Source organism: Cariama cristata, unplaced genomic scaffold, assembly GCF_000690535.1.
Source record: "Cariama cristata isolate BGI_N322 unplaced genomic scaffold, ASM69053v1 scaffold5131, whole genome shotgun sequence".
NCBI classification, from domain to species: domain Eukaryota; kingdom Metazoa; phylum Chordata; class Aves; order Cariamiformes; family Cariamidae; genus Cariama; species Cariama cristata.
The window spans coordinates 1,271-13,323 of NW_009599685.1; the positions used below are offsets into that span (position 1 = coordinate 1,271).

The following is a 12,053-nucleotide window of genomic DNA, read 5'->3' on the forward strand; positions in this document are numbered from 1 at the left end:
AGTTTTATTCCCAGCGAGTGAATTGGCCATACATGTTTGTAGGGCATGTAAACAAAGAGAGCCACAGCCTAGAAACGCAGCAGGACGTATAAGGACCTGGAAGGACTTGTGGTCGCCGTGTTCCTGTGAAACCCCTTGTAGACGGAGTCATGCTTTGAAACCGCCCTTATTAAGCCCGACTTCTGCTCCCCCTGTGCCTGGGCAGGTGTGGGGGGCTGTTTTTAATTTCAGCAAGAGCCCCGCTTGACCAGCACCTCCACCACTTGCAAGCGCTTTGCAGAGGGAGGCAGTTCTCTCCAGAGCTGCCAAGGGTCAACTCCATCAACGCTCAAAGGAGGGGAAATAACTCAGAAAACTAAAATGGTGTTATTTTATAACTCTCTCTTATTTTTTTTAAGGCCTTCCTGCAAAGTTTTCTTTGCCAAGGACCCTCTGAAGATAGTGCGTGCTCAGGGCCAATATATGTTTGATGAGAAAGGAGAAAAATACCTAGACTGTATCAACAACGTTGCACATGGTGAGCAGTTTAACTTGCAAGGCCGCTTCTACCCCTTCATTTCTGATAGGGATCAGAACACACTTCTGCCAAGTGATGATGTTCACAGGGCTTCTCTGACTCCCCTTGTGTGGTTCAATAACTGACTGCGCGCTAGCAATAACCAATTATTTTCTTCTTTAGTTGGCCACAGTCATCCATACGTGATAAAGGCTGCAACCAAACAGATGGAACTGCTCAATACGAATTCCCGGTTCCTGCATGACAACCTTGTTCAGTACGCGCAGCATCTTACAGCCACCCTGCCCGAGAAACTCTCTGTTTGCTATTTTGTTAACTCTGGGTATGTCTGAATATTTATTTCTTTCCAATATGATGATTTTGTTCCTGTTGGAGATGGACACTCAGAATAGCTTGGTCTAAATCTTACTAAGTAGGACTTAGTAATAAGCAACACAACTATTTCCAGTACTGATGGATGGATCCTTCCTATCGTACTTAGGGTGAAGGCTCAATGCAAGACAGCCAAAACATGAAACTGGTCTGCTGAATGCTAGGCAAAAAAAGGGGGGGGGAAGCAAGAAAAGCAAATTAAACTGCAAATCGGTGAACATTATGTACAGATTGGTGAATGCTATCTGTAAATTGACATACGACCTTGGAAACAAGTAGTCTTTAGGCAGTCCCTTTAGTCTGTGATCACGTACATGGCCCGAACAGACAACCTGCAGAGGGGCTGCTGTGGGTCAGGCTGGAAGTTGGAGTCTTTGTCCGGGGAGCAGATCTGTCTTCTCTGTCTTCTCCTGCAAGCGCTGGGGGGGGATGGAGCCGTCACGGAGGGTGGGAGACGGGGCTGCCGTGCTGTTGCTTTTCGAGGGTTTGCGGGTGCATCGAGCTCTCGGCTGCAAAATGGTCTCATTTGTACCGCGAGGAGGTAAATGCCTACGAGCAAACTGGGGGGAGGGAAAGAAAGCATCTCTTTGTTTGCTGTTTATACAAAGAGCTGTTTTTTTTCTCGGCCCTCTTACATGACCTTTACAGTCTCAACCTTAGCATTGTAATCCGTGCAGTAACAGAGCCTGCCGTGTGATTTATTACATCCATTAGCCCCGTGCCTCCTCCTCTGCATCAGAATCCCATTTTAATTGGAAGTGCTTCCTCACTATTTTGCGGCCGTATCTGTTATTATGCAGGTCTGAAGCAAATGATCTTGCTTTACGACTGGCTCGGCAGTACCGCGGGCACCAAGATGTGATCACCCTTGAAAAGTAAGTACACAGAGTAGCCCATGTGAGTGCGGCCAGCAACTCCTGCCGTTACCTTCAGAAGCAGCTTTGCAGCAACCCCTTGCTCTTTGCGCTCCGCTGCCTGCTGACAGCAAAGCTTTGTTGCTTTCATACCAGAACGGGTCAGGAAATCCCTCTTCCACATTTAGATGAACTTAAGTTTTGAAGATCTCTGAAAAATAAGTTTGTCAGTCACCCCAGAATGTCGATCCCCTGTTACAGGGCATTTCCCACAAAGACCCCCAAAGCAATCCGGGCCAGAGACTTGAATGTTGGTTTTCGACATCAATGAGTGGTCTGGCCACTGGGCTGCTCTGGAAAAGGGCTTTCTGTTTGTCACGCTCTGCTAGACATGTTTCTTTTTGTACAAATACGTGTTCAGTGGTCAAGAAGAAAGATCCTGTAGCTCTGCAATGATGCTGTACTGATGCTCAGCTCGCCTCCAGTGAACACAAGCATACACAGAAAACCAAGCAACTCCAAAATCAGGCAGCACCGAGAGGGCCACCAGCCATGGGGAAGGTGACCGACCACATCTCTGGGTTTCCCTATCCTAGATGCAGCTGTAGGGTTGGTTACCCTGCTGTAGGGCTGGATCTTCTTCTCCAGTTGTGATCAGAAAGTCCAGCCAGAGCAACTGCAAGAGCACGTGTCTCTATCTGAATGGCACAAAGCTCGTTTGGCTTGGCCACGCTCAGATCCCTGTTAGCCCTCCTTGACGCACGTGGCCAAGATCTGGAGCCACTGAGAGTAGCTTCCATCAGGAGAGGCTGAGGATGGAGCTGGCTCTGTCACTGTTTCACTGCAACATCTTGTCTTCCTGAACACCACAGGGTATTTCTTTGCCCAGGTCCCAAGGCTCTGTAGGCTTTTGCCGTAGCTACCATCCCAGTCAGGGTGGGCTTTCTGTCCGTTCCTTGTGTCCACTGGCAGATTGTGTTGACTGGCTGGTAGAAAGGTGTGAAGAAGGCAAAGGAGTTCAAAAAACATCCTCTCTACCCTATGTGTGTGCTACTATGAGATTGTGGCATGTCTTCAATTTGGTTTGAGGTTCCCTTCACTTCAAGATTATGGCTGAACGAAAGTGTTTATTACCTGAATGAAGCTGCTACATGCATTAAGGCTCAAAAGGCTCTGGTTCCTCGTTTCTAACTCAAATTAGCCTCAGTAGTAACCAGCTTTAGCATACTTTGCAATATAAAGCTTTTATATTCAAACAATATTCATCTTTATCCTGAAAGTGGCTTTGGCCAACCAGTCCAGCCTTCAGGGAGGTAGCGGTGTGCTCCTGCTGCGTAAGATGCCCACCTTCCAACGCAATGCACCCTCTTGAGAGCCTTTGCAATGGTGTTGGGGTCTAGTTTGCAAAGTTTGGGTTGGCCAGAGTGGGGCCCACAGGTTAGAGATGAGGGAGCTGGACCCATCCTTCAACTGCTAGGTGAGGGTGGTAAGGCCTTAGAGGTGGTGTGGTCCAGTGGATGTCATCTTGGTCTGTCCCCATGCTGGCACTTGATTTGGTGCAAGAAAAAAAACCTTCCTGGTTCCAGTCTTGCTAGTGAATGAAGTCAACAGCAATTTCGTACTGCCTTTGAGAGCAAGGCTGAGTAAATTAAATCAAGATCCCTTCACAACCGGTGCTACTGTGTTGCAGATACAGTCACTTATTCTGGATTATTTATGGGCACAGTTGTAAATTTAGCTCTCCTATACATTTGGTGGAAAGTGACTTGGATATTTAACACATGCAGTGCTTACCATGGCCATGTTACATCTCTGATTGACATCAGTCCCTATAAATTTAATCAGCTGGGAAAGGACAGCAAGAAGGAGTTTGTGCATGTGGTAAGTGTGGTTTTTTTGCTTTTTGTCATTTTCATGCCTGTTATGCAGCATATTGAATTACCCACTTCTGGTATAAATATACTTTCATTCTGTTTTGCTGATGCTAAAGTACATACGCTTGGCTGGTTGTCAGTGGATTAAATACAGCAAAATTCTTTGCTTTGGAATTTCTAAGAGCTGTGAGGCTGATCTCCTTCACAGTGCTACAAGTTTCCTGAGTCACTGCACTGTACAGTTACGCAGTTTGAAGAACTTAGCCCATGTCTGTTGTGATGGTTTGGCTATAGATATGCACGACTTTTGACTCCGCTTCCAAAAACTGGAAAGGCAGACCCTGCAAGATCACACAGATCTGGGTATAGAGCTCATGGGTGTCCAACTGAGTGGGATACTGTTTGATTTTCAGCCGGAACTTGTGTATCTTACAAAGACAAAAATCATTCTCAGCCCAGAGATGTACACCAAGCAGGTCTTTCCTATCTAGACCTTCTTGCATTAACCACCCTGCCAAAGTAGTATCCACTTTTTTATACCACTTTTTTTTCTGTTATTACTGAACCTCTCCCAACACTGTCTGTAGAGCCTTGAAGGTCATTCAGATTCGTACGGTGACTAGGACGCTGGAAGAGAAGTGACAGACTTGGAAAGCCCCATTCTGCACTTGCAGAAATGGATCTTTCTGCAAGAATCTGAAATAAGATGATGGATGAGGACTCAGTACTGTGTCTTGGGGGAGAGGAGGGATGGGCTTGAAAGGTGGATGAGGTAGATGATGGCTCTTTCAACAGCTGCATCCAATAATGTTGAACACATCACAGGGCTGGATTGAATTTAAGCTTCTGTAAGCATTTTTACAATTCCATGCAGAAATTCAGCCTGTAACTCCTGTTTTCTATCTGTGTGGAAAGATAAAAACACAGAGCAATGGAAAAGAAAGTAAATGTTTCATAGAAAGATGGGCTTCAAAAAAAAAAAACAAAACTGGTCTTTTCAGGCTCCTTCTCCAGATATCTACAGAGGGAAATACAGGGAAGACCACCCAGATCCAGCAAGTGCTTATGCTGAAGAGGTGAAAAAGATTATTGAAGAAACACAGAAGAGTGGACGCAAGGTGGGTGTTTTGTGCTCTAGAAATGCGGAGGCTTCATCTATTAAGTGTGGCATGGGGGCATGAAGCAGGCAACTAAGGACATATTTCTTTACTCAGTTTCCCTTGCTTCCCCCCTGCCCTTCATTTTTCTATGATGGGTTCTGTGTTCAAAATTTTTGTACCTGATGCTCTTAGTGTAATTTTTCTAGACATCAATGAAAGGCTTAATAATACAGTTGTAAATAAGCAGACACAACCAAAGCAGTTTAATTTTCTATTTTATGCATTGAATCAGTAGATTGTAAATATCTTAGGGCAAGCTTTGAGGTCAGCTGAGAAACTACATCAGAAATTCTAGCAAGGATATATAAAAGTCTCCAGGACATGGAGAAAATAATCTAGATAAAATCTTGATATTACATTTCTGAGTCTAGTGGCTTAAGATAACTTTGGAGTCATCTAAAAAGGTGAACCTTTCAATCGTATACAATATGACCTTGATAAAAACAGACAATTTCTGAACAGGCTTACCTAAAATGTGTGCTAATGTGTTGTATGATGGCATTAGTGTTTTGAGACATGTAGGGCTTGATCCAAAGCCCACTGAAGTCACAGAAGACTTCAGTGGAGATTGGAACCACATGTTGCCTTCTAGTCCAATGGACTTACATCACTCTTCTTTTAGTTTCTTCATCAACTTTTTTTTATTCTCTACTAACGGATAGTTTTGTTTTTTTCTTCCCTTGTTTCCTTTCTTTTGCATATTTCTTAGGTTTTGGTGACATAGACCTGTGACAGGACAAGTTGTGCTAAAGGCTAAGCCTCACATGCTATGGGAAGCTTCGTACTCTTTGGCCGTAGCATGCCTCTTCAAATATAGTGTACGGTTCTTTACACGTTACTGCTCGACCTTGTTTCCAGGAAGACTGCACCAGCCCAGAGAGACCTCTTGATGCTCAGGGAGGGGTTCACAAGTGTGGGGATGCAATCCCTTAAATAGCAGACTTATGCTGAGACTTTGGGGTAATATCGTATCTCTGCTGCATAGCCCTCTGCTGTTGACAAGAAACGAATTTTGATGTTCCAGTGTATATGATCCGCTGCTCTTACCCTTCCTGACTTGAAATAACTTTCTTTTTCATTCCTAGCAACTGGAATTATTTCACCTGTAGAATTTTTCTCCTCTTTTGTCACGTGCCTCATGCTGACATTTTACTTGTGTAGTTATTTGCATTAGGCAGGGGTGCCCAAAGTGTAGCCTCAGGTCATCTTACAGTCCAGCTTCTACCTGCCTCTACCTGGTGTTCGCGATAAAACAAAAAAGCTGATCACCATATATACCCATTATTGGCATTAAGCAAGTTTCATTAACCTCTTGGGGAAAATGGCAAATACTGTTGTGTGTCTCCTGTAAATTGAAATTCCTAAATAAATTTACAGAGCTCCCAGGAGCCTAATCCAACATCGACTGACACCAGTAAGTGTCTTCCATTTCAACAGCTGTAGGACTAGGGATTAACGGAGGTCCTTGCATTCCCATCAGGTTGCAAAGGTGGCCCTGGCTACTGCAAATTTGGGCACCCCAGATTACAAAATGAATAAAATCTTTAGCCATAGCTGTTCTCAAGAGCCCTCAGTTGTCCAGCCCATTGCGTGATTAAATTAAGGCATTCATTTAAACATGTATTTCTAGACTGTTAGATGTTTGTGCAAAGACCAAGTAGATGAACACAGCTCTCACCTGAGGTGTTTTGGGTTTTTTTTGTAGATTGCTGCCTTCATAGCCGAATCCATGCAGAGCTGTGGAGGCCAAGTAATTCCACCTGTGGGCTATTTCCAGAAAGTGGCAGAGTACGTACATCACTTCAAAAGGTGTAACTGGAAAATTAGCCAAAGAAACAGGTTTTTCACTGTAGGCTTATCCAATCAATTCAGCTATCACCCTCTGTTTTTCTTGGCTATCTGTGGTTCCTTTCTGCTTTTTGAAAAGTATAATGCCACTTCTATTTTTTTATGGACCATCAGCTGACTGATTGTTTTTAGCTGGATAATTGTCTTCCCTTTTCTATCTTTAATCCTCAGGCCATAAGTTTGATGGAAGATGAAGTTGAACCATCATAGCTATAACCCTGCAGTACCACTACGGTACCTCTGCTTTGCATCAAAATATCTTTTTTTTTTTTTTTTTTTTCTTAGCGAACTCAAAAATTTATCAATTGAAATAACTATAGCTGTGTTTCAGCAGCCACGGTCTTTTTTTTTTTTCCTAACCTCGTCTCACACTGGAGAATTTCTGTCATACAAAGAAGTCCCTTGTCCTAGATTGCTTACTTGGGACAGATATTGCAGCACTACGCATTCAAGCTATTCTATTTGTTTTCAGGTATGTGCGTGCGGTGGGTGGAGTGTTCATAGCTGATGAGGTCCAGGTTGGCTTTGGCAGAGTTGGGAAGCATTTTTGGGCATTCCAGCTGCAAGGCGAAGACTTTGTGCCTGACATTGTCACCATGGGAAAGCCCATTGGCAATGGACACCCTATGTCTTGTGTGGTCACAACAAGGGAAATCGCTGAAAGTTTTGGTGCCTCCGGACTGGAGTATTTCAATACAGTAAGTTCATAGGTGAAGGTTTGCCTTTTTTCCTGTTGGTCTGCATTTAGCAGTTAGAAGTTGTTCGGGTGATTCAGCTAACATCTGCATCCATCGCTGCATCACATTACTCAGAGCTTGAGTCAACCACAGTCTAATATCTAAAAGCAAGTGGAGATGCTCCGTACCAAGTGGTATATCTTAATATTGACCAGCACTAGCGCTCTGGCAAGTCATGCATCTCAGCTGGCATCTATACAGATAAATTCTTCCTTACTGCTCTTTCTCTCTCTCCCCCGCTCTGAAATGTTGATGATGTAAAATTTAATTTTCTAGGATAGACTCTGTGCTGATGGGGCTCATGCCCTGGCAGACCTTGCTCTGTAGTTGTCACCTAACAAAACAGTGACCCTTTACCAGGAAACATCTGAGCTGCCTGCATGCCACAGAGGAGCAGCTTTCTTCTTGTTTCTTCTTTTTGTCCTCTTTCTGCTCCTGTGACTGAGCCTTCTTCCCAGCTACCATGAATCCCCCTGCTTTCAATGGAGCTTATACCCTCGGGTTCAAGAAATATCAGATGTGTCACCCACCCACTGCTCTTCACAGGAGCATTTTGTCCGCGCACCCAATCAGCAAACCATGACAGCAGCCTAAATGCTTCAGCTGTGAAATCTTCAAATTACTGAAACCCGACGCGGAGGAAGAGGGAGCCCCTGCCTTGGGCCTCTTAGACTGCCCAAAGTGGGGGGGACGGTGCTCCGCAGCCTGCACCGTGCAAAATCCTCACCCCTTCAAGCTCTCCTCATGACATGCCAAGCAGGAGAGGACACGTGAAAACTACACGAAGAGACACAGATGAATGTTTCTGATGGGTTTTGTTTTCCTGTTTGTCTTTACTATCAGTTTGGAGGCAATCCAGTGTCCTGTGCTATTGGTTTGGCCGTGCTGGAGGTAATAGAAAAAGAAGATCTTCAAGGAAATGCTACACGTGTAGGAAATTATCTCCTGGAGTTGCTGGCTGAGCAAAAGGAGAAACATCCCTTAGTGGGAGATGTCAGGTGGGCGCCTTACAGCAATGTTGGAGAAGAAAAAAAGTTGAGCTAGAAAAATCAACAAGTTTGGGGTGAGGGGAACACAGAAACATGTCATGATTATGCTACACCTCTTTTTTTTTTTTTTTTTTTTTTCCCCAAAGGTTTTGGTATTCAGGACTAAAACTTCGATCTTAACAAAGATATTCTTTTGTCTTTCTTGATATCACTGTGTCTTGGATGCTTCATACTCCATTATTGGGAATTGTAGGAGAAAGAGCTATCCACATGTAATAGCCCCGTTGTCAGCACGAGGATGATGGAGCTCTTGTTCAAACCTTTGGTCCATTTCATTTGGAGACGTTAGCGTGGGTTTTCCTCATCTCATGTTACTACCATGATAACTGCCTTCAGGTTTTGGGGGAGGTTGGGTTGTGGAGGGGTTGGGGTTTTTTTTTAGTTATTGGTTTTGGTTGTCTTCCACAGCTCCCTGGCTTGAGGTTTGCAGGATAAGAGAGAAAGAAAATTATTCTGTCATTCCTAACTGGCCACGTAGCCTTAATGAGCCAGCTAAATTTATTTATCCAGAAATATCTGTTATCCCACTTGATCATCTGAAGTAGCCAGTGCCGAAAGACGACCAAAGAGAGTGTCTCCTCTCTTTCCTGCTCCTTCCCCGCCTGCACCCCAGGGAAGGGAATTGCAGTTGTTAGAAACAGGTTTTGCATTTGCAGCAGAAGGCTTGGGTTACTGACACCGGATTTCACTTGTCTGGTTTTTCTTTTTTCTCTACTCCAGGGGTGTTGGATTGTTTGTTGGAGTGGATCTGGTGAAAGACCGACAAAAGCGAACACCAGCCACAGCTGAAGCCCTTCACCTTATTTACAAGTAAATGGTTTTTAAAGACTATGTGAAGCGATCAGACCCGCCTAATATTCCCTAGCAGTTAGTCATTAATTTCAGTTTAAATTTGTGTAGCTTTTGATAACATAGTACTAGAAAAAGAAAAATTTCAAGATGTCACTCAGCCTGAAGGGTCTGACGGGACACAATATAGTTATATACCTGTGTCTAACACAGTTGTTTCCTCTTTCCACAGACTGAAAGAGCATCAAATCCTTCTTAGTGCTGATGGACCCCACAGAAATATACTAAAATTTAAACCACCAATGTGTTTCACGATGGAAGATGCAAAACACGTAGTGGAGACAATCGATGCACTTCTCACAGGTACGTACGCGTCAGTGCTCAAAGGAATACTCTTCTTTGTTCGTTTGCAGAGGACCCGTTAGAAGCACCAGACATCATAGTCGAGGCCATTACATGCAAGGGAAAGTCATCAATTGCATTTCTTACTTACTTGTCCAAACTGCTCTTCTGAATGCCAATTACTATAAATACATAAAAAGCCCCATGCATCATCCAAACTGTTAGACAAAATCCTGCTCTTGATCCTTTCTCTGACAAACTCAGCGTTACTTCTCATTTCTGGTCGCATATGCTATATGTTAAGGAGCGAATATATTAATTCAGCGCAGGCCTGAAAGACATTGCTGAAACACTGGTGAAACTTTCCATAATGTGCTCTACCTTTATTTTTTTCTTTCTTTTTTTACCCAAATTTAGCCTCAAGGTTTTCAGGCTCTATTTATCTTCTACCTGGGGACCAATCCAGGGGAAAATAACATCAGGTATACCATTAGCGTAAGGACTATCCAAGCCCATTCGACATTGAATGCTCCCATCTCCTGAGATTATAACGACTGGAGTTAGGGCACAAACCTGCTGGACAAAGGCAGAATTCAGCTCTGAAAGGTCTATCCAAATCCCCATGCTACAGCCAAGCTGCTAATTTCATTCTTTTCTCTAACCACCCCCAAGCTATACAGTCCTGATACATTAATCACATATTGCCTCAGAAGAATGTTTTAGGAAGCATTCATCATTCTTCAGTTAATCTTCTGAGTGATAAATGCCCAGAGGAATAGCGGATTAGGTATTTTTTTACTTCAGCCAGCTGTTAAATTGACTGTATGCTTACTTACACCTGGTACTTTTTAACTTAATTTTTTTTTTTTTTAGAAATGGAAGAGGCAACTGGCATGAAGACAGAAAATAATGCATCTACAAATGCACAGTGTAAAAGAAAAGTATGTTTTGAAATTTTTTTTTTTAACTCTTTCTCAGATAGGTGCTTGGCAAAGCAAGCATAAATTACTTTGGTAGCCCACGCCTTCATTTTTGGTGGTGTTAGTGGTTCTGTGCCTTGAAACTGAGCTCAGAACATAACCTGCTACGAGAAACCTGAGAGGATTGTGTTACTGGGGCAAATCTAAAAAGAGCTGAGTAATCCAGACCTACAACGAGAAACACATTATAGACAAGCCCCTCGCGTTGTCTGCCTTGTGTACAAACAGGACCAACCAGACTTTGGGCTGCACAAAATTGTGAGCTCAGCAGTCAACAATTTTGCCAGTTCTAGGTATCGCCTGCTACTGGTGGATGTTTGGCTTTCTAAGCAAGCCTTCAGCCTGGAAGGTGTCCAAGTTTTCAGAGCGTTCCAAGGATCTCATTTCCACCATAGCTCTTTGAGTATGAATGGCTGACATGCATCCAAATTAAGACTTCTTCGGTTGCAGCCCCAGCTTTGGATAAATCATACATAATTTCTCACACCCTTAAAAACACATCACCCACTGTGTTATAGGAAAGCTCGCCGGGCTGTCCCTTGGTGAGTTTTCCAGTGATGCTGTGAATGGTGGGAAGGCAATAGCTCAGCTGCCTAGGGATGTAGTAATTAAGGCAGAGACCCTATGGATTATTGGCTATATCTAGATTATACTAGATTTGGGGTGCAAGCCTCCACTTACAGACATTTGTACATATTTGGTTCATTTTCTTTCAAAGATGAGAAATTGTGCCACTAAAAGAGGAGAGTCAGGCAGAGCTACCTAGTGGGAGCCAAGTCCGATGGCTGCCTGTTGGAAGACATACACGTACCTTCACTGACGTTTCATTTCTGTTTCAGACAGCTGAAAGGAGTTCTCAACTGCAAGATGCAAATGAACGCATCAGCCATATGAACGGAGCTACCAGACAAGAAAATGGGCTTTATGCTAAAATCCCTCAGTGCCAAGTAAAAGAATAAGAACACAAAGAGGGAAAGTTTCCTCATTCAGTTTGAATTTGTGTCCAGCTTGCTTTTGAGATGAAGAGTGCAATAGTCCGAGTCCTAGGAGCTGTTTGAAGCCTAGTCCTACCTTCCATAAACTGGCTGAATTCCTATTAGCTTCAGTAGGAGTTTAAAATACCTTTTCAGATACATGAGAACTGCACCACGTGGCTTGAAATCTAGATGTGAGAGAACGGACAAGTGATACACAAATGCCTTGGTGCTGATGGCAGGCTTGACAGAAGTACACAAACTCAGTGAAATCTGTGGGTTTACCTGTATTACACAGAATCTGAATTGCTTGACCACCATACAAGCAAATGCCAATCCTATTAAGTTTAAAATTATATGCTTAACATGCTATTTTTACAATATTTTAAATTTCAATATGTAATATTGAGATGTTAATTACTTCCCATGTTTTAATGGCTGAATTTACAAAACAATGCTTGAGAGAGAAATCATTATTATCTTCCAATGTAACTTGGGTCCTATGGACCATATTCCCAGCTGATGTAAATTGGTGTAGCTTTGTTAATGTCAACGAC

General features: G+C 43.4%; 1 protein-coding gene across 1 annotated transcript; it reads left to right on the plus strand.

Moving 5' to 3' along the window:
• Window positions 1-403: 403 nt before the first annotated feature.
• Window positions 404-11,766, plus strand: ETNPPL (ethanolamine-phosphate phospho-lyase). The gene is made up of 12 exons (XM_009709760.1): window positions 404-517; window positions 680-839; window positions 1,690-1,764; window positions 3,531-3,624; window positions 4,619-4,735; window positions 6,483-6,565; window positions 7,098-7,323; window positions 8,206-8,360; window positions 9,132-9,221; window positions 9,433-9,563; window positions 10,416-10,483; window positions 11,362-11,766. The coding sequence occupies exons 1-12, from the start codon at window positions 463-465 to the stop codon at window positions 11,479-11,481; spliced, it is 1,374 nt and encodes a 457-aa protein (XP_009708062.1). The 5' UTR covers window positions 404-462; the 3' UTR covers window positions 11,482-11,766.
• Window positions 11,767-12,053: the final 287 nt, after the last annotated feature.

Coding starts and splice junctions, on each gene's coding strand:
- ETNPPL (XM_009709760.1), top strand. CDS start 463: ATGTTTGATGAGAAAGGAGAAAAATACCTAGACTGTATCAACAACGTT. Junction 4,736..6,482: donor CACAGAAGAGTGGACGCAAG/GTGGGTGTTTTG, acceptor TTTTTTTTGTAG/ATTGCTGCCTTCATAGCCGA. Junction 6,566..7,097: donor TATTTCCAGAAAGTGGCAGA/GTACGTACATCA, acceptor ATTTGTTTTCAG/GTATGTGCGTGCGGTGGGTG.